The sequence below is a fragment of the Photinus pyralis genome, unplaced genomic scaffold, assembly GCF_008802855.1.
Source record: "Photinus pyralis isolate 1611_PpyrPB1 unplaced genomic scaffold, Ppyr1.3 Ppyr1.4_LG9, whole genome shotgun sequence".
In the NCBI taxonomy this organism is placed as follows: Eukaryota; Metazoa; Arthropoda; class Insecta; order Coleoptera; family Lampyridae; genus Photinus; species Photinus pyralis.
Window position 1 is genome coordinate 20,650,268 of NW_022170878.1, and position 22,934 is coordinate 20,673,201.

At 38.3% G+C, this 22,934-nt stretch overlaps 1 protein-coding gene across 1 annotated transcript in view; it reads left to right on the forward strand.

Moving 5' to 3' along the window:
• Positions 1–22,144, forward strand: part of LOC116180062 (sialic acid-binding Ig-like lectin 14) — a 95,910-nt gene extending 73,766 nt beyond the window's left edge. Inside the window, exons 3-5 of the mRNA XM_031499891.1 lie at positions 9,922–10,191; positions 14,230–14,340; positions 21,930–22,144. Of these exons, the coding sequence (XP_031355751.1) occupies positions 9,922–10,191; positions 14,230–14,340; positions 21,930–22,144 (596 nt within the window). The remainder of the gene's footprint in view (positions 1–9,921; positions 10,192–14,229; positions 14,341–21,929) is intronic.
• The last annotated feature ends 790 nt before the right edge of the window (positions 22,145–22,934 follow it).

The window sequence follows — 22,934 nt, forward strand, 5'->3', positions numbered from 1 at the left end:
TGGAATACAAGAAAGAAAAATGATACTAAAAGATGTACGATGTAGAGTGTTTACAATATACAATCACATGAATATGAAAAGGATTAAGAAAGAAGAAAGAATTACAAAAAGAAGAAGTAAGAGAAATACAAAGCATCAAAAACGAAAATGAAGTGTGGAAACTTATAAACAAAGAGAGGAAAAATAAAGAAGGAATACCGGACGACAGAAAAGGGAAAAACTACTTTATACAAAGTTTAAACGGACAGATAAGCTTCAGAGGGGAAAAAAACGAAAAGAAGAAGTAAAAAGGAGGATGAAGAAATAGGGGAAGAAGAATTGGATGAAGAAATATCAAAGATGAAAAAAAAAGCCCCTGGACCAGACCGAATAATAAATGAGATAGTAATACATGCGCCAGAAAACGTGAAACAGTAAATCAGACAAATTATTAGCAGGGTATGGAGAGGGGGAGGATTTCCTGAAAGTTGGAAAGAAGGAGAAATAATATACCCAATATACAAGAAAGGAAACGAAGATGACCAAAAACTGTAGGGGAATCACATTCCTAAACTCAACTTACAAACTTTACGCTAAAATACTAAACAACGGCTTCAATGAAGAAGTAGAGGACAAAGAAATACTAGATGAAACACATATGGGTTTTAGGAAGGAAAGGGGGACGATAGACAACATATACATAATAAATCACGCAGTACAACAAGAACTGGAAAAGAAAGGAGGCAAAGTCTACGCCATATTCATAGATCTAAAAGCAGCATTCGATAATCTAGACAGGAACGAATTATTAAAATTATCTTTAGACAAACAAAGAGTAAAGTTAAAGTCAATAACAAACATTCAGACTATTTTTGGACGGAAAATGGAGTCAGGCAAGGATGTCCGCTAAGTGCAACTCTTTTCAACATTTATGTAGCGGACCTGGACGAAGCATTAAGAAAATGGCAAGCAGGAGGAATTAAAATTGGAGGACAAAAGATATGGTCATTAACATACGCGGATGACATGGTGCTCCTGGCAACAAAGCAATCACAAATGAAGGAAATAATCACAAAATTAGAAAGGTACCTACGCAAGAAGAAAGAAATTCATAATAAACCCAGAAAAATAATGGTTTTTGCAAAATGAAGAAGGAAGAGACATCGTGTAAAATCGAAGGAAGGGAAATAGAAGAAGTTTCGGAATTTAAATACCTTGGGTACACACTAATGAAGAACGGAGGACCCAGTGCTCACTTAAGACAAATAAAAAAAAATAATAAAATTAATAACGCAGATATGGAGCATAGCAGAAAGAAAATTCAAAAATAACTATAAAATCAAAAAATGATTTTCGACTACCTGATCAAAAGCACAGTGATGTACGGGGCAAAAATATGGGGGCGGCAGGAGATAGAGGACATCGAGCGGATACAAAACAAATACCTAAAATGGATCATAGGATTGGCAAGATTCCCCAACTTAATACTTCAGGAGGAAACCAAACAAGATAAAATGAGGATAGAAGCGGGATATAGAACAGTTAAATACGAAGAAAGGATAGAAAGAGGAGAAAACGGATTACTAAAGGAAACTCTCAAGGAGAGAAAGAAGACCAAAAATATAAAGCGGATAGAAGAAAGAAGATATTTCCAAAGGAATGGGTATGCGGAAGATGAGGCAGAAAGATTAAGGAGGGAGGGCGTAAATATACCATTGATTATGAAGGAGAGAGACAAAGACAACATTACAATACCAAATCAATCGAATAGAAAACAGCACGTACAATACCCCGTACAAAGAAATAAAAACATTACACTTGCCAAAATATCTACAGAAGAACAACAAAAATATAAAAAACTTTGCAAGATTTAGATGCGGAAATGAAAACATGACCGGGAAAATATGGAAGGAAGAGAAAGTCCAGACGATGTAAGGAAGAAACAGAGATGATAGAACACGTGATATACAAAAGGAATCGACTGAGAATGACGTTGCAGAGAAGAGAGGAAGCGAAAAGAGAGGAATAAGAATAAACATTATTTAGCTATTTCTGATTGAATTAAAATGCAATATAAAGTTTATTTGTTTATGGTTTATATCGAAACTTATTTAGTATCATTATGCTATGTACATACCTAAGAGTCCCCGAAGCCGAAAGACTAGGGAAGTTTAAATTTCCGAAATTTTAAAAACTTTTTGCAGTATGTGTAAAGTTTCAAGACAAAAAACATTTTTGACAGCATGTACTAGCTTTGAATTGATTAGCTACGTAATACCTGAACTTTGAATCTCAAAGTTTTGAAAATCCAAATTTTGAATTTTAAAATGTTTCAACGTGCGGGAAGGTTTTAAGTTCTTTTGGCACTGAGATCTCCAAATACTGACGTGAAGAAAGCATGAATTTTCGGATCTATGAATTCGTGAATTCCGGAATTTCAAAAATGTGCAACTGTATCATCTGAAGCGATGCGATTAGCTTAGATATATTTCCCACAGTTCATAGATTGAGCACCCATTTGAAATGTAAGTGTATAGCACCTGAACTTTTTTAGCGCATTTCCACAAAAATTAAAAAATGCGCTATTGTGGCCACTTTGTCCGTCCGTCGGTCCGTCCGTCCGTCCGCTCGTTCGTTGAGACGCTACTAGTTCTTTATCTTAAGAGATATTGATCTACTTTTTTCGCTATTTGGTTCGTTATGGTGTCGAGGCTTGCACCAAGGAAGGAATTTTTTCTGCGTTTATTGCTAAAAAAGTTATTGTAAAAAACCAACAAACCGTTTTTTACATGTTCCATAATTTTACACTTTTGCCGTTTATTAACGATCCGATAGAGACCGTTTATAATTTTGTATTGCTGAATGTCGGCTGTTTGTTGGTCTGTCCGTCTGTTCCTTTGTCTGCCTGTCCCTCCATCTGTCCGTGTGAACGATAACTTTGGTGACAAATATCGGATCACTTTGACAACTCCGTTAGTTATGAACTGAATTGCATGAAATTCAATATGGGCATAGCTTTAGCCATATAATACGCAGTGCCAAAAGTCGAGTCGAATTGATTCAAAATTCACAGTGCCCTTTTCGCATCTCGACCATTTATAAACCGAATTAAAACTTTTTTATTTATAAAAGTATTTGAATGAAATTTGACACATAGGCATTTGGAATAAATGAAAATCTAACGCCAGTTAAAAATTTGGTTTTGCGCATGCGCAGTGTCAACTTTTTTTATCTATGGAAGCATTTAAATGAAATTTGATACATCGGTGCTTGGAATAAAGGAAAATCTAACGCCAGTTTCAAAATTTTATTTTGCACATGCGCAGTTCCAACTTTGTTATTTAGAAAAGCATTGAAATGAAATTCTTCTTATAAAGTGAAATTGAAGTAGCACGTCAAAAATGTATTGCACATTTTCAACGCTATCTTTCATATTTGTGTCCGGATTTTTAAGATTTTAACAGAAGTTACATCTTACAAATGGGAAATGAATGCAAGTGGAAATGCGCTTTTTGTAAATCGTTTACGATTACTTTTTAACTTGTTTTAAATATTTCTGAATTTCCGTATATATAAGTTTGTGAAGTGCTGAATTTACGAATATTGCAACTGTTGAATGTCTTTGGGATAACTTAGACAAACGATATTTTTGACAGCACAACAATGTTGAAAATCCTACCTTTAAAACTTTGAAATATTGATGAAACACTGAGGTCTTAAGATCCATTGGGAAAACCGATTATATGAAATTTCTGGGTTTATGAATTGTGAATTCTAAAATGTCCTGAAACTCCAACTTCTTCAATTTCGAAATTTTGAATTTTTAAAACGTTGTAATATTTTTGTGAACTGAGATCCTAGGATCCTGATGCGAAACATCTCCATTTCCTTGGTTCCGAAGTCAAAAAATGTTTGAATTCACCAATTCCGTGAATTTCTTACTTTTGGAACTGCTGGTTATGTGATTTTTGAAAGTCTTGAGGTTAACTTGGCCAGATCTGGTTAACCGTTAAGCCACGGAGAGGGTTATTGGTATCTATGAGCGCTACTTTGAGTTGCCTTCAGTCTTACTGACACCCGCCTTTGGTTGGGGCTGTGCTCTGCCCTTCTTCGTCGCTGGTTGGTGTGGTGTTGGGTCATCCGACCTCTGCCTCTTTTTCTCTCATGCTACCCGTTTGACCGCCTGATCGGCGTTAGCTCTAGGGGCCTGCCTCTGGTTTAGGATTGGGTGACGTGAGGTGGATTGTTTGGAGGTTTTTAAGATCTGGAGTACTGAGCGATTGTGACTCTGATGTGAAGAAGCAAATTTTGTTGCCTCAATTCCTTAAATTGAAATATTTTGAGGGACGAATACTCTGAGGGAGTATTTCCGGGGGAGAAAATTTTTAAATGCATTTTGGTAGGTTTGGTGGTTTAAGGGCATTTAAGGATTTACGAAATTATTTAAGAGCTTTTAAGGGTTACAGAGCATTTCCATGAGCATCCAACCGTTTTCAATAGCCTTCGAAGCGCTGTAAAGGTCATCTATAGGCCTGTGAGCCTTTAATTGGATTTTAAAATATTTGAAAACCTCTAAGAACATTAAAATCCCTTAATAACCTTTAAAAGTGTTCAGAGGTCTACATTCAAGTGCCTTTAAAAGCTGTTATGGACCTCTTAAGAACTGTCAAATGTTGTTAGTTTCCGAGAGCCTCAGAGACTCTACAAGAGGGCGTTGTTGCTGTTGAATTTGAGAGTCTTTAAGAGACTTAAGGGGTTTTAACAGTTCTCAAAAACCTTTCCTCCTAAAGTGTCTTGCGGCATGCCGTCTGTAAGAGGCTACAAGACTCATCAGGCCGTTAGGAGTTTAAGTTACGTGAATGTCTTTGAAAGCTTATGTTGTGATTTTTAGGGGCTCGTATCGTAACTTGTTTTTTGCTTTGAAGTAGCTAAAGTTTTCATCGTGTGAAGGTCTTTACGGGTTCTAAAAATACGTTTTACCTTTTAGTTATGTTATGTGTTATGACACGGCACCTACCCTCATTTTATTTAATCTGCGACACTTTCTTAGTGATAATTTGCGCGGTTTGTTTTTGAATCCGGTTATTTACAGCCCTTCGATTTTGAAATGACGGACGACTTTGGCACTAATTTTTAATGTACGGTTGGATCTCAGAAGGCTGCTAGCGAATTAAAAAAATGTGACTTTCCCCAAAAACAGATCCCATCTATTCCATTCCTACTTTTTCAATTTCACAGAAAGTTCCTACAAAACGGCGTTAATAGCTTTAATCGTTAACCAATAGACTGCGCCAATCATACGCATTTAAAAACCCACCACATCTCCATGATATCGCCACGAGTAATTCAGAATCGGCCATTTTGGTAACGTAAAAGACATTAAGATTGCGTTATCGCCCGTCAGACTGGCGCTGAGCACCTTTCCCATGCGATGAAATTGTGAGGGCGCACAAGAGGGTTTTATAAACCGTTAAAAAACGTAGTAAAGGCGTAGGAAGTTAGAAAAACCCAATACAAATTCTAAGACAATTCAGGAATTCAAAGAGGAATTCAAGAAGGAACTGAAAATTGAATAGATACTTGACCTAGTGCTAAATTCGAGCATAGATTAGTGGAAACTTACAAGATGGTCTTAAACAGAACTTAGGAGGCGTACAAGGCAAGAACTTTAGAAGCAATTATAAGGTATTCAAGGCAAGTACAAGTAAATCTGATAAATTCTTGACTATTCGACGATATTTTGAAGGTAGTCCTAGAAACGTAGAAACGTGGAATAAAAGCTCAAAGCTTTTTCAAAGACGCGGAAATAGTACTTGTATTAGGAAAATAATGGTATAGAAGGGAGCTGTAGTCTAAAACCCTTCCGTTGGATAATTTTTTCTTTTGATAATTTACCGGGGAATATTATCCTTTTATGGATGCCTTTCCAACACGTGTGTAATTTATCAGTCCACCCTCGTTGCAAACTCGAAATATGATGGTCAATCCTTTTTTACATGACATGATAGCTAAGTCCACCATCTTTTTTCAAAATGTAATTTTATTGGAGTTCCTCCAGAAATGAAAGTGCTTCGGGTCGTACCCTACCAAGATGAGATTACTTCTTTATCTACGACTCTCCGGAACCTAGATTTTCCTAAATCTATTAAAAAACAAAGCTCTATTGAATTGAAGTACGGAGAATACGCGATTGTTAATTTCCACCACGACTTACAAATCTTTCTTTACAGTTCCACTAAACTACTCTACTCGTAGAAATCTCTTTACCTAATTTTACGGAAGAATTTAAATACAAACTTAGAGCTCCTCCTGTTACCAATGTTACTCCAGAATCTGCTGCATCTCTTTTATGTCCCTATTCAATATAAGAGTTTGCCTTTTAGAGGATTAAGTTGCTAGACCACTCTAGAATGTAACAATGCAATCTTTTAGACGAAAGTAGCTGCGTTTACTTAAGGAAATCGATCTACGGATTTGTAACGACACAGGGGGTGAATGCCGAGGACGATTACGCCGTTAATGGCGAAATTACGAGAAATTCCCAATTAGATAACGAAAAGCTAGTAACGTGGAGCAGGGGAGAAGTACTCGAAACTAATCCGTACGCGAAGCACGCGTTATGCATCGCGCAACATTCTAAAGGGCGCAGAGGATCGATGATAGGTTGTATGGCAAAAAAGCGGGCCAAACGAGCAGACCTGACATAGCTTCATAGAGCGTTGCGTGCTTGTTATTTAGAAGATTAATGACGCCCGAGCATTTTAGAGATTACTTTAGAAATTGTGGCATATTACTTTAATTTGACTTGAGGGGAGGCTACGTCAATATCGTGTGATAAAAGCCGTTATGGATGATTTATTAAATTGATACTGAATAGGGCAGCTTCTTCTTGATGGTATCTTCAATCATATACGGTAAGGGGGCCATCGTTTATTGTGGGCTAGGAATGTTTTTCATCAATCTGAAAAGCTTCTGGACCGCCATCATTCAATCGACTTTAACAGTTTTAAACAAAACTTGACTGTTGATAGGGGTGCCTTTTACTTTAAACGATAAATTAGTATTAAAGGGAGACCAAACTCTTCAGGTCCTATAATTCATTAGTAGTAACCTGGACTATAACAATGAGCGGTTCTTTTGAGTTAGGGAAAATACTACTTGAATAATATGACGGATGTTCCGTTTGAAATTTTACTGATCTTGAAATTGTAAGTGTGTGCAGGCGCCATTTTGACGCGCACAACCTTAACCGATTATTGATTAGAGCAAACTTAGAACTTTGAACGGTGACCAACTTTGGACTTTAAACGGCGAGCAACCTTTGAACTTTGAACGCCGACCAACCTCTGAACTTTAAACGTCGAGCAAACTTTGGACTCTGAAAGGCGACCAACCTTTACACTTTACACTAACTTAATTTCGAAGATCACCACTTCATTAACCTTTGAGACTTCTATCAAGTTTTGAAAGTCATCGTCAAGAGTAAAGTGCGATCACTGAATTTCACCTCATGGAATTTTACATTGATTAGACTCCGTTTATAATCGCTATCCCTCCTCCCTCCCAGTTTAACAGTTTAAACGAGGTCGACATCATAGATACCACAAAAAATCGGGGCATTGACCTTTAACGATCTTAAAAATTGAATATGACACTGCATGAAATACGGTCAATTAAACTTTGATAACATTGAAATTGGAATATACACCACAAAAATTGCGCCATTGATATCTCTGGTTCCATTAAAAATGAAATGTGACATCTCATAGTGGGGCCTTTAACGGCGACCGATCTTTGCACTTTGAACAACGACCGACCTTTGGACTTTGAACGACGAGCAACCTTTGGAGTTTTAGCAACGAGAAACCTTTGATCTTCTTCGTCAGGAGAGCTACATAACTTTAACGGTAATAGAATTTAGCCTTATGGAATTAAACACAGAGTTGATTTAGAGTATCCCTATGTGGCTGTCGCTTGCTTAATGGACGCCTCCTGAAACTAAGGCCCGCGTGGACTATTTGACAACAAGATCAAGCCGTAAGGTACCTAATTCACGATGTTGGAAATACAACAGAATAACCAAATTCCCCTAGGTTAAGGCTCGTATTCGTGGTATATGAAGTTTGCAAAAAAGGACAAAGGGCTGATTAAAAAGCTTCAGATACCCTTAGGTCAAGATTCGTCTTCGTTGATACTGAATTAAAATACTAGTAGATAATTATCTACTAATGTATCTTTATTTCAAATAATTATCACCCATTTTTTTCGTCGATGTCACACGATTAAAACGCAAATTCAATGAGCAATTGGTGTCCCTACGTCAGTGTACCGGGTGACCCAATAAGACTGTTTCTCGGCGATATCTCGAGAACCGTTCGTCGTATGACAGGGGCAAAAAAATTATTGGGTAAATCGGTTATGAACAATTGCTGGAAAATATTTTTAAGTTCTAAAAATGACCATTGCTTAACGGCCATCTTAAATATTAAAATTGCATTTTCTTTAAATTTCGCATAATAAACTAAACATTCTTCCTTCACATTTTTAAATAGAACCAGTTTATCTATTATTTTTGTAAAAACAAAAACTCAGTTATTTCAAAAACAAAGATGGTGTGGGGCGTTCAATTGTTTTTGCAATAACCTTTAACTTAACCGTTTGACCGATTTTAACAAATTTAGTATGGTTGAAAAGAGCATTCCTTGGGCAATGAGAGTCAAATATAGTTAATTTAGTTGAATCCTTCTCCGCCAGGGGGCTAGTTTTGACACTATGACGCAAAATTCTAAAAAAATCAAAAAGGTCAAATGGAATTATATGACTTTTTCTTTATGAAACAGTAGCCAAATAACATCCAAAGAGGCCAGTGGAAACCGTTTTTCAAAATCTCGTTCCTAACCTCAAATATTGGGAAAATGAGATTAATTAACTATAAAAATGCGTAAATTGTATCACCCGCACGTTAGTAAAGGAAGTATTGTATTGGCGTAAAAAATGACCCCACTTTTTTGACGAAAGTACACGTTGTGAAGCAGCAGGAATCCAAATCGGACAAATCTTTTCAATAAATCTGTCTCATACAAATCATTTACATGGGTCGATTCCTTTAGGAATATTAAATTTATCTCGAAAATGCACACCTTTATCGAAAATGTAGGAGTTGTTATCACCAGACATACTTTCGTTCACGTTTACTATGAAGCAGTACATCTGTAGATTTTCTTATGTTGGCCATACAAGCTCGAAAATAGTTTTTAGTAATTCTAAAGCGACCATTTAATCCTGTCACATGTTGAACTCCTGATGAATTCATTGTATGGAATTATAGCCTTATATTCTTCGATTGATAAGCTTCCTAATTTTTTTAAATATCCTTCTCAATTCCTTCGCCTGTCTGAATCCAACAGGAACTCTTTCTGAACTGATTGAACTTGAAATTTGGAGTATTAATCCCGAATGCGCCTCAAAATGAATATACCTCAGGTTTGGAATTTTAGAATGACGTTAGGTATTTAATTAATGTTCGAAAGGGAACACAATTTTGTTTTGCGCTCATTAATACACCCAGATTTCCTGAGGTATGTGTAGGTATCATTCAGAATGTTAGGTGAAATAATATCAAATTTACATATTCGAACGAAAAGACAACAACGTACCTACTTTATAATAACATTTCACAAACTTAGAGATTTTCAATTACGAAGATTTCGGCACAACGACAACGCTAACAATGGTAAATCAACTTTGCAAACTTTCAGAGTTGTGTGAGCAAAGTTGAAATGAGAAATGATTCCATAAAGCAGATTTTACACTTTGTGGGCCATAAAACCCGCTCACAAGCGTTTTTGCGGGCAATTTCGCGTAATCTCGCAATACATTAGCATTATCGGCCGAAATGGCCGAAGAAGATAAGTGTCCTCCTTACACTTTCTTTTATTACAGATACGCCCTCCTTCGCCATATCTCGCGAGCCCGGTTTCGGCATTCCCATCCGCGAGGGGATGCCCGTCTCGCTCAAGTGCGACGTCGACTCGAACCCGAGGGCGGCTCCGCTGTGGCAAAAGGACGACACGAATCCGCCGGTGCAGCAGACGCCCGACGGTTTCCTCAACTTTACCGAGATACGGAGGGAGCACAGCGGATGGTACAAGTGCACCTCGCGACATCTACTGGGACGATTCTCGAGCATCGGATACTTTTTAAACGTGCGATGTAAGTTCCTAAGGCGGAATAAATTTCGCTATGATGATTTAAACGTCGTCGCACTAAGAGAGTAGGTTAATTAAGTTAAAAGCCAACCAGGGTGTATTTTAAAAGGAAGGGTGCATTTCATATTACACAGGGCTAATGGAAGTGGGCCAAATTGAGTTTTCGTCATTTTTGCGTTAATATTCATAATGGACGCTTTAAATATCGGTTCAAGTTCAAAAGAAACATCGCTCGTTACCTTTAAGGGTCGAACTTCCCTAATATACTTGTCCCACGATTCCATTTGTACGAACCTTATTCATTTTTTGACATTTGTACACGATGTGTTACGGTCAAACGCTCTAACGCCAACACAACGATTAATTTAATTTCAATTTAAGCTTCTAGTCCAGGCGATTTTAGCAGTAGCGCTATTTACACAGACGGTACCTCCTGTTTAATTAAAACAAAGATTCAAAAGTCTCTCATAGCAAATTAAGGATACGCTATATGTTTTTTATTTCTTCCTTCGTTTCCTTTTTCTCTACGAATCTATAAATCAATTACTCCTCGTGGGCCCTATCCAACACTGAATTAAGCACTCGTTTCCTCCCGAATCTTATTCATTCATTTACTGCCTATTCCTCATCTCCTCCAACTTATTCTTCTCCACCTTTTCTTCCTTTGTCTTTTCTTTCGTTTTCAAAGGGCTCTAATGTAATAAAAATTCTGGGGTAAGTAAGTAAAAGTTTACAATTTACGTCATTAGGAACCATTGTCCCGGGTCGGTTCCTTTAGGAATATCAAAATCGAGTCAAATGGTGGTTTTCTAGACTAAGGGTTAGCTCAAATGTTGAGGGGTGTACGACCCATCGGATCTTTGAGTTTTAACATGACCTACGTCACATTCAGGCGGCGAATAACCTTTCAACTTCACCTTGGCCCTTTTTCCAAGGTCAGTCGATGTAGCGAGCAACCTTGAGCTGGTCCAGAACCGACCCTATATGCACCTACTGAAACGAGGCATTTAAGGGTCGTTGGAGGTAGGTACTTAAGAGCGTATAAAGATCTTTAGTGCGACCTAAGTGTGTTTTATGAGTCGAAGGCCTTAACGGGCCCAGAAAACGAGTACAGACACGTACAAGGTTCTTTTAATGTGCTTGTGGACTCTTTACAAACCTCGGAGGAAATTCTCTGGAAACCATTAACAAACCAATACGAGAGCAAACATACATAGGACTGACTAGAAGAAGAATGTAAATGTCAACAGGAAACAGAATAAGAGTATAGGCGGGAAGATCAAGAAGAACGAGAAGGACACAAAAAAAAAATCGAAGAGAGAAAGTAAAACAGCTAGGAAAGCAAGACAGTCAAGGCTAGAAAGGGAGAGGGGATGCGTGTGAGAGAAGAGTGCAGGAATAAAAATAGTAAAATGAGAAAAAAAGGATCAAAAAGGACAAGGGGAATTACGAGGATATTAAAGAGAGGGACGAAAGAAAAAGACCAAAGGACAGCCAGGTAGAAAAACAAGATGTACACAAAAAAAGCGTGATAAGGAGTAGAAAGATGAGGAGACAGAAAGGGTGAAGTAAGAGATAAATAACGAAACGAAAGATGGAGCAAGGGAGAAGAAGGGGAGCGGGGCGGGTGAGGAGTGACCATAAATCACAAGACTGAACCTAAAAGACCCTAAATGGGCGAAAAGGGGAGAGAAAGGTTCAGAGGGGACCAGTGGGAAAAATAACGCGGGGGGTACCAAACGGGCGAGGTCGAGGAAGACGATAAGAATGGACAAAGCGAGACGAGAGAAGGGAGAGGAGTAAGAGGTGCAACGTAACAAGAACATAAAAAATTTAAAAAAAAAAGTGAAAGAAACAGATAAGGAGCTAGAGGAACAAGACAAATGAACTGAACAAGAGGGACGTTTGGAAAAAAGGAGTAGCGGGAGTATGAACGTAGAGGGGGCTAGGAGAACAACGATATGAAGAACAGGAACCGAGAAAAACAAAAACCAAGACACCAATAAGAGTGAAATGAGGATGGAAATTGCGAAACGTGAAAGACAGAGAAAGGGGAACAGAATGGAAAAGAACCAACACCGAGACGAAAGGGCACACAAAAAGAGCAAATCGATCAAGATAAAGAAGAGTGAAAAAAAACGAAAAGGAAGGGGAGTAATAAGCGGAAAAACTAAATGAGGAAAAGAAAGAGGGAGAGGGAGAAGTACGACAAAAATTCTTGGCAGGAGTAAGAAGAGAAGAGAAGACTACGGGAATAGGAGCAAGAAAAATACAGAAGAGAACGAAGTAAAATAGAAACATCCGGAAGATCAATATAAACGACAATAATAATAAAAATACGCAAACGAAAATGGCGAGAGGTTAAACACGAAATGGCATCAGAACAAATGCGAACAGGATTATTAGGGTGCAAAAAAGTAAAGAGGAACGGAACAAACCAAGGGTGGAGGAGAGCGAGAAGAGTGAGAATAGCTGAGAGAGCGGTTGGAACTAAAAATGCGAGAAGATTGAAAGTAACAAAAGAAACTAAATAAAGTCATTGAGCTGTGATGACCTTTACCTTTAATCTTCACATTGAAGTTCTTCTCAAGGTTACGGCTTAAAAATAAAAATTTTAAACACAAGAAATGTCATTGACCTTTAATGACCTTGGAAATGAAGTATGACACCACAGAAATGAGGTCATTAACTTTTGACTCCCTTAAAAATGAAATGTGACACCGCAAAAATGGTGTCATTGACGGGGCGCGTGATTTTTGAGATTCGCCTTTACCAACTTTCCCAAGTGACCGCGGCAAAATAAAATATGACTACATAAGGAATGGAGTGATTAACCTTTGACGGCCTTGGAATTGAAATATGGCACCTCAAAATATGCAGACCTTGATCTTTGATGAACTTGAAAGTAAAATGACGCCACAAAGATCCTCGGGAGCGAGCGATTCTCGAGCTAGACACCGCCCTGCAAGTAAAATATTTAAACACAGCAAACGGGGTCATTGATGACCGTTGTTGACATTGAAAATGAAGTATGACACCAAAAAAATTGAGCCATCGACCTTTCATGGCCCTGAAAATGAAATATGACGTCACAAATGAACTTAACCTTGACCTGTTTTCAAAGGTCACCGTCTAAAAATAAAATATCACAGCATAGGGAATATCGTTAACCTTTGACAACTCTGAAAATGAAATGAATCCACAAAATAAAGCTGAGGTCATTGGTCTTTTATCACCTTGAAAACGACAAAGATATGGCGGAGGCGAACAACCTTGGCCCAGTTTCTGAGGTCACCGCACAAAGGACAACACGTTTTTGGGGGAAAAGATCTTCGAGTTTCACCTTGACATACTCGCCAAGGTCACCTCTACGTGACAGGTGACCTTTGAACTTTACTTTGACCTAGTTTCTAAGGTGACCGCCAGGTGGCGAGCGACCTTGGACAGTTCAGGCACGGTTCTGTAGCACTACCAGTATCTATCCCTCCTCCTGTTGTCTCTCTCTTCCGTTTCACTTTTTCTATTATCCCCTCTCCATTTTGGGTGACCAACTCCCTCTTTCCGATTGTTTGATCGCTTTTTCAGGTAAGTTGTATAATTTGTGAGTATATTTTCTCAAACTTTCTCCTGCAATGCAAAGTACGAGTCGTACCTACGGTTTCCATTTGAACCCATTGCCGCTCTCTATATCACGGCACCGGCTTTCCCAAGAAATTTTGCTTAAAGATTGTTGTTTTACTGCACCTTCCGTCCTGACCTGACCTCCCTGACGTTGATAACTGACTGATGGAAATTCGGTAAGTTGACTTTGGTTGAAAGGATTGTCTGGTATCACTACAAAGTTATATTTGGTTTATTTTGATTCTCCAACCGTAACGAACGCAATCACCGGGTCCATACACAGGATCAGACCTTTACGCAATAAAAAATTTAATAAGTGACAAGATACGACGTACGTATCAATTACGCACCAAGTTTTCCGGACAATCATAGCTTGATGAGGGTAATAAGCTTCGCATTTAACATTTGTCGCATGTTTCAGACGAGGTCGACGTAACACAGGAACCCGACTTTGACGTGCGGGAGCTCAGCTCAACGGGGAGGCACGTCGAGGTGGACTTGGGCGGCGCGGTCCAACTAGCTTGTCCTGCAGGTGAGTCTGATCGTTAATTACACGTTTACGTTGAAGTCGAACTGGAAACTGAGGCTATTTAAGGCACACAGTTAAAAAAAGGCAAGATCAATGCGCGATGGGAGATAAGGGAAATCCCTCATGTGGAAACTTCTTAGTGTTTGCTTAACAGATATCGGTTCTACAAAAAGTCCCTTTGAAATCCTAACAGGATAACAGCGAGAAGTACACCCCGGCTCTCTTTGTTACTGAAAGCTCATTAACTTCCCTTTGGAATGAGTTGTGCTCTTAAATTGCTCTTAAATTTCATGAATTTAAGTGAACAACTCTGTTTCATATTACTTCTGCGCTTTCTTTTTTTATTGAACTAGGCTCTTCTGTATTCAGTGCAAGGGGTAATTTACAATTTTTGTATTTAGATGAAACCAATTCACACGGATCATCTATGTTGCTAACAACACGGTCGAAAATCACAAACGCAAGTTTTGCAATGCGAAATGGGTCTTTTTAATCTTAACATCAGCTAACCGAAGAGTTCCACTGAAATGTGGATCTAAATATGTCACAGTAACGAATATCAACAAATGCTGCTACCACACTTTCAAATTGAAACCCTTAAACCCAAAATGCTCGATATATTGTAGTTAAACTAATCAAACATACAATAACGGTACGTATTATGCGTTTGGTTGCAGTGTAATTCACCTCAATCCAATCTGCGCCATGTATTTTTGATTTGTAATCACGGGAACGTTACGAGCACGCGTTTAATTAATTTCGATCGATAGAGACTACGTTTTATTCCTTGGAAATCAAGAATTTATGGTCACATTTCCTCGACGATTCTCGTTCTCTCTATAAACGAAAATACGTCTATATGCCCTTAGATTTTTATCGAAATTACAATTCATAACTAGAAAAGAGAATGCAAAACTTTTACGATGCTTCCTTCCTACTTAAATATGCATAGGTAAACAAGGAAGACTATAAAATCGAGATGGGTATGACTTTACAAATAGTCTTCTCGTTTAAAATAGAATTGCTCCTTTCGCTTAGATACGTGTTTGCATTTTTATTCAAATAGTCTACTCGTACACTTGCAGTCTAAGAGGAAAGTTGAATCGAAAATAAAAAGCGAATGGGCTAAGAACAAGGGGAGTAAATTGTGTATCTGTCGTCCGAGATAAACTTTTTACTGATTTTCCCCGGTGGTCAATTATATTTGTTTTCTTCAGTTTAAGGGGAGAATTGGGTTAAGATTAGCTTTAAATTGGAATGTGACAAGCATAAACAAACTTTATATATCTCTTGCGAGATTCATATCTTCATTATTTATGGCAAGCGTGTGAGATAACTTTATTTTTCTTTTCGTTCCGAAGAGATAATATCATCTTGTGCCTGTGCAATATTATTTTTATCTTTAGCGTTTCCCTATGGGCACGAAAATTTGTTAGAAACAACAATATCTGTACGTCGATCTCATTATTATATCGATAAGAGGTTAATAAAAGTTCATGCGGGATTTTATTAACGTGTTTTGATCTTGAAATGAAAAATAGATTCCCTTTTTCTGGCGACACACGCCCTGGGAAATGAATGAATAAAAAATGAAACGTACGCCAAAGAGAATGGAAAAATAATGAAACACTTCTTTGAACAAATTATCTACTTTGTTATAGTCAGTTGCACGTTAGATGAGTAGCCCCTCTATAGTATCCGGTTGAATGGTCATGCATTCGAATTATATTTTCCAGAAACGGCGAGGCAATATTCTCACAGTGAATTGAGCTAAGTATTGCTAATAACGAAACACGCAAACGCGCATAAAAGATTCTGGGTTGTTCAGGTCTGCTATTCGTAATGATCGCACACAGTTTCTGTTTTAAGAGATCCAAAGAGTTTTCTACAACCTGCTAGAGCTTTTCGGATCTTCTCTTCAAGATCCGAGTATTTAGAGCTCTTAAAGAATTTTTATAGAACCTCTAACTGAATAAATTGTAAAGGCTTTTGGGGTTTAGGTCTGGGAGCCATAGGCCTCTATCACAAGTTTCTCTTAAGACATGATTTGAAGAGCCTTTAAAGATCTTATGGGTTTTTAGTCCTTTAGAAACATTTATTTTTATTTACGTTCCCAAATGCTTCTCTTTTCATTGTTCTCCACATCCTTCTATTGGCTTTAGAGACCTCTAGCAGCTCCTGATGATTCTTAAAGTACTTTAACGTTACTAAACATACCAACCTGAACTTTTAAAATGAGCTTTGTTATAGATTCTCAAGAACCTCAAAAAATGTTCCAGAAGCCCTTAGAATCTTTACGTCCCTCTCCTTTGCTTGAGTAAGGGTCGAAACTTTCAAACCCTTGCTTCATGAACCTTTTAGAAAATATAAACGCAGCATCTTTAGAGCTACTCATTAATATTTGAAACTGTGTGAAGGTCCTCAAAAAAGCCCTTATGGTCTTTAAAAGACTTGAATAGTATTCGAAAGCTTTTCATTGGATTCACGCGTATTTTAAATACATTAATACAGTTTATGTCTGTTTTAATGAAATCTTGGAGATCATTAAACATGTGTCTTTAAACGCACTCAAAGGCCTTTTGTAATGTAAAACAGGCCGCAAACACTCCACTAAAACTGTTTTCATTTATTTTCACACCATTATATTGACTTTAGAGCATCTAATAGCCTAATAGGATTTTGAAAAACTTAAAAATAGTGCAGTAAAGCACTTTTGAGAACCACTGCGTTTCCTAAAATTTTCAAAAACCTTGAAGAACCGCAAAGCGCTGCGTCTAATTTTTGAGAAAGACTTTCAAGTCTCTCAAAGTGGCCATTAAATCCTCCTACCGTCATTTGCAGCTCTTAATCGACTTTCGTAGTTTGTAATACGATCAAATTAAAGGCTTTAGGGGACTGCGTGAGAATTTAAAAAAGGTCCCTTAAAGTTTTTTAAATCCCTAGTACGCTTTACGTGATTAAAGACAGTAAGAAGCCCTTAATAATTAAGATAAAACATTCAAGGCCAGCAATTTTCTCTCTTTATAAGCCTTGTGGGTCCTTGACAGCTTTTAAGAATTTGAAAATCTTCTATACGAAAAGTTTCGAGCTTGTGTTGGTTCTTGGAATTATAAATGGAAGGTAAAGATATTTGATTTAATTTCGAAAGTTGTGTTTATCCGCCGCTACCGTAAACAAAAGCTGTAATAAATCCGCCGTTTGCGACAGTTCCCGTCAGGATATTTCAATTACCTTTATTGCGTGCAAAAGCTCTTATCATTTAGAAGACGACGGAGATTTAATATTTTAGAATTTCAGTCGCGTTAAGGAATTATTTTCCTATGCTAATTTAAAACTAGCACTAACATTGCAAGGCTATGCAGGTTCACCACGATATCAGTTAGATAAGTGATATATCACCGACCTGAGAGATTCCAATAAACAATGGGTGTTAATTATTAATTCTGACTTACGAAACACTCATCCGGAAATTAAGTAAGTATAATAACAGCAGCTAGTAACAGAGTTGCAGGAACAGCATTCGGTTGCGTCGTGAAGTCAGTAACCGATTTAGGACCGTCCCCAGGTGGCACACATTAAAATTTTAATTTTTTGGATTTTAGAATAACCGAAAACGTAGCTATAAAATGACCGGAGCTTTATAATGGCAAACCCTTATGTTTAGAGGGGATCCTTTATTTCTTCCTATCCGTTTTGCACTTCGCAGGTTCTATTCGGAAGTACAGTAATTTTTCCAGACTTTTCGGGTAAATTTAGTTTGGCAGCCATACCGTATTTAAAACAATCGATCTTTTGTCTTTTTGCATTTTAACAAGTTAACCCTTTCGAACAGTTTTTTTTTTGGAGACCTTTGGGTAAAAATTTCTTAAAAAAATTGAAGCAGTTTAAAAGACGTGATTTTTGAAAACCTTTAAAGGGGAAACAGTCCACAAGCGCTTCTCTATACATGTTTTAATTGTTTTCACACAGTGGGTGTACCTTATAGATTGAAACCTTAGCCCTCGAGTATTGTCTGGTCCGCCACCACACTGACCCGTAACATTTGGCGCCCCAACGCTGGGGCCCTGTCCGTGCGTGTGCAAAGTGCAATCGGAAATCTGAACGAGTCACTCAGCAATGGCATGAAACAGAACCAACTCCGGCATGGAATCGACTTCCGTCTACAGAGCCTATCACCGCTACAACCAACTACGGTCCCTCGTTACCGTCCAAAATAGCGGCGGCGGAGTAATAACAAAGGAACCGGAACCAAGGAGCCGGGATCGAACAGGGCCCATACATCATGAACCTTGGTCGGAACACGCCTTATGGGTTCTGGTGGAAATAAGGACCAGCTCAACGACTTGCGACCCACCGCAAACCAAGGGCGCCCCCGACAACAGCCGACCTAGTATTCCATCCGTACAACGACTCGTCCAATCAAATACGGCATAATTGCGACGTTCCCGCAAGCAAAAGTATGCAGGCTCGAATCCACCCGAAGAGTCAGTAAGAGCTGGGAAAGGTTTTACCACTTATAGATGGCCTGTTGAGACTGGGGTTCCGACTACCACCGACCCCGTAATGGAGTTAAGACACCGGTGGTTAGATAGTTCTTTTGTCTTTCTTCGCAAATCTGCGACGGTAGCTCGATTGGAATGATTTCCAGTTCTTGGCTTAGTTTTCTATCTTCGGTAACACCAGTAACGGCCTTGGGATTTGAGAACGGTCCAAGCGGCAGATTTGTCGCTTAACGAATGCAGGTTTTTCCCCCACTATTTTTACACTCACATATTTATAGGTATGCCTTTGTACATTCTGACCCGATAAGCGCTTTATCAATACAATCGATGACCGGTATAATTCCTACTCCGCGCTATGTTAATAATATATATCGGAGGTCGGTGTGAAACCTGGCAGACGCAGAGGTGAGGAATGTTTTCGTCTGTGACAAGATGGGGATTTCGTTAGATTTCAGTTTCGAGGCATTCTGCCGGCTATTTCGAATTAAAATACCGCAGTAGTGGTAAAGAAAATTAAGACCTTTCTGCAGGGGTGCCTCTAAAATTATAATGCCGGGTCACTCTAATAATAGTTGAACCAAATAAATAATTATAGGCTTTCAACATTCGGATGCGACAGACACATTTAACTCGCTCTCCAAGCTCTGTTTATTACACAAGACCCGCTTCATTTACCTCATCTCTAATTATACATACGTTATGGCAGCATAAATATAAATTTACTCTATTTACATCTGAAATATTGCATTTAATAACCTCGTTTTTAAACTTTACGTTCTAATTTCCTTCTAGTTTGGCCTTTATAGATAATTGAAACAAACAATTTTCCTTACAATGTTAAACGATCCTTCACATAACACGGTTACAGGGTCCTATTCTTGACCCTACGTATTTATCAAGGTTGTTCGTTTTTTGAACCAAAACGATGAACTTTGGTCGAATGGTATTCTTGACCGTTCGAAAATATTTCGAATTCGTAATTGTCACTCGTTTTTACAACGAGCGGTATAAACCAGTCGAATTTATGACATGTGCCATTTTTTTTACTTTGACGTAACTTGTTCACCGTATTCAGAATGTGTTTAAAAATCTATTTGAGGAACTGAGTGATGACATGTTTCATTTAACGAAACAACACATCGAGAGATTTGTCTTAAGACATGCACATTGCACGTGCGTTAACGAATTACGCCTGCAACAAAGTCCATCTGTAGCTGAACCTCTCACATGCACGTCTTAAGACAAGTCTCTCGGTCTGTCTGGCCTTACAGCTACATACACATAGTCATTCTTGTGAAGGTTTTGGCAAGGGTTTTGGTTGCTGTACGATTTTTTGGAATCGGCAGTTACCAAATTAGATGTTACAAGTTCCACGTTATTTAGCTGTTTCCCAACCATTGAACTCTAAAAACACACTCGAGTTCACTGTTTTCAACCCACTGTTAAGGGCCCCACAGACTTCCGACTTGTTCGTCTGATTTGCACGACCTGTAAATCGAACAAACACGAGGTGTGTGGAGTCTGTCATACTTGTTCGATATAGGTGCCATACCATCCGATGTACACGTCGTGCAAATCGGACGAAGAAGTCGGAAGTCTGTGGGGCCCATAAGCACTTTTTGTAATTTGCTCAGTTATGAGAAAGCAGTTGTGTATACAAACTGTTGTCAAGGAAACCTTTCGTATGAAGGTATTTACTACTACCAAATTCTACGTTGCCAAACATATCATTCGAATTGAAATTACAAGCGTTACGAAGGGTACACATGAATAGCAAATGATAGTCGTATGCGAATTTGCATACATCGTTTTAAAACGAATACGAACCAATTCGAGTGAGTTCAAGAATAGCGCCCCAGTGCCGTCTCTGTATTTAGATTTTGCATGTTTACTAAACTGTGCCACTTCTGTATTCGTTCTTCGGGTTTTTAGAGGTAATCTAGAAATGTTATCATTTAAAACACTTGAGACCTGCTTTAAAAAAAAGGTTTGAAGGACCTTTGAGAGCCTTATGGTTCTTAAGCCTGGATCTTTAAAAATCATTTAGGCCCTGAAGCAAATATTCTTCACTAAGATTCTCTCCTCTTTGCAAGGGACAAGTTTTGAATAGCCAGTCCTTTCGAGGGTTTGAAAAACATTTAAAGGAGCAACTTTCATTAACGTGGCAGTTAAACGTATTTACCCAAAATTGTTTTCATGCCCACTTCATGTCAGAAAATTTAATTTCCATGACAGCGGCAGACCAGAGTACGTTTCCTGTCGCCTGTCACTTTACCGCTCGCACCTGTGACATGGCTAAATGTCCTCCTATCATCACTGACAAAAAAATTAAAATTTTGTATCAAATACGATTTTGGGTAGAACTTGTCAGTAAAATGACTCACAAATTAAAGTACTCGGACCCAAAGGATACTTCAATATTTCCTCGCCAGTAATGTGCCATTTTGCTGACCTTTATGTAACTAATTTATTTTTGTTAGTCGTTAAGAGTACAAAGGTTTTCAAAGAGGATTTAGAGACTTTTAAGGACCTTTAAGAACTTATTCTTTAATAACATTTGATATACTAACCTCTAAAGGATGGCCAAGAGCTATTATGATTCTTTAAGGATATTGGTGGATAAGAAATGCATAAGATCCCTTAAGGCACGCCTATGATTCTTTGGTATTATTTAAATGTCTTTAAGGGCATAGGTTTCTCAAACTTTTACGTAACAGTCGTCCATAATCGATAATAGTCTCCTAGAGGCCTATATATGGTTTTTAAATCCTGTTAGTCCTTTAAGAGCTGAAGGATTTAAATTAGTAATTATTTCCTCGATGTCTACTGGCTCAGTACGGCCCAGTTGGCCATGCCATCAAAATTATAACATCGCTGCCTAATTCCTCAATAGATAGTCCTAAAGTGGCAGTGGTCATGGACACGAACTTTTTTCACAGTTTCAAACTTATATGCGGATTAGTAGCCACTTTCGCAGCAAATTGTGGTAAATGCTGACCAGTTTTAATCTTTTGTTTTCTGAGCATCAGGCAGAATCCGTTTCCCCTATTCAATGTACCACATTCAATCAGTTTTTTTTTTGTTTTTAAGGTACATCGGGTTGCTGGTCCAGGCTGGAGCCGGGCAGCGGTCGCTTGGAACCGCTGGGATCCTCGCAGGAGTTAAGAATCGATCAAGTTCTCTACCAGGAGGCCGGCGAATATCGTTGCGTGTCACCGAACAAAGAGACTCTACGTCGACTAGACACCCTTAGAAATTCACTAACCGTCAATTTAACCATAACCGGTAAGTACCAACCGAATTAATATTAATGAAGCGCTACCGGCAAGCCGACGAATCCGTCGCGGCTTACTGTAAACATCTAAGCAACTTTCCTGCATTAATTCCGTATTAGTTTAAAATGTACGGAATGAAGTTGCCGCTGCTTTCGTATAATAGCGTATTCGGGAGACAAGTTACGAGTTTCGAAGTTTAGATTATTTTTAGTGTGAACATAAAGTCACGTTTTAAAACCGTGTAACCGTAATTGTGTGTCGCCAAAGAAAGAAGTAGTTCATTTTTCATCACGAGATGAGGACGCAGCATTTCTTTGTGTGCGCCTTTGTGGTTACGTTGCATTGACAGCGTGACCTTATTCTATACATCTTCATCTGCAAATGGCCGCAAGGGACATGATATTCATACACTCGCATCACATAGAAGTTGTGCAAGCCAGGGAGCACAAGATTCACCAAGATCAAGAAGGATTTAAGAACTGGGGACCCCTCTCAGGGAACATAATCAAAATCGTGTGTTTGCGTTTTTATACGGAGACAAAACTAGATACACTTTCATCTGTGATTTATGCTTTTTCAAAGCATGTAAATATACCTTTGCGTTTGTCGATTTCACTTTCGTGATCATTTTTTTCATTTGAGTCCTCCATATTAGATTATAAATAATTATTAGTCTAATTAGAAGTGGCCATTACTCTTAATGACGGATATAAATTTAATTATGCACGATATTGTAAATCTTCATTATCCACTTCCACCGCTTAATGATAAATTACCTATCCGGCATTGTTTGCATGGCGCCCCTTCTTAAGAAGATGCC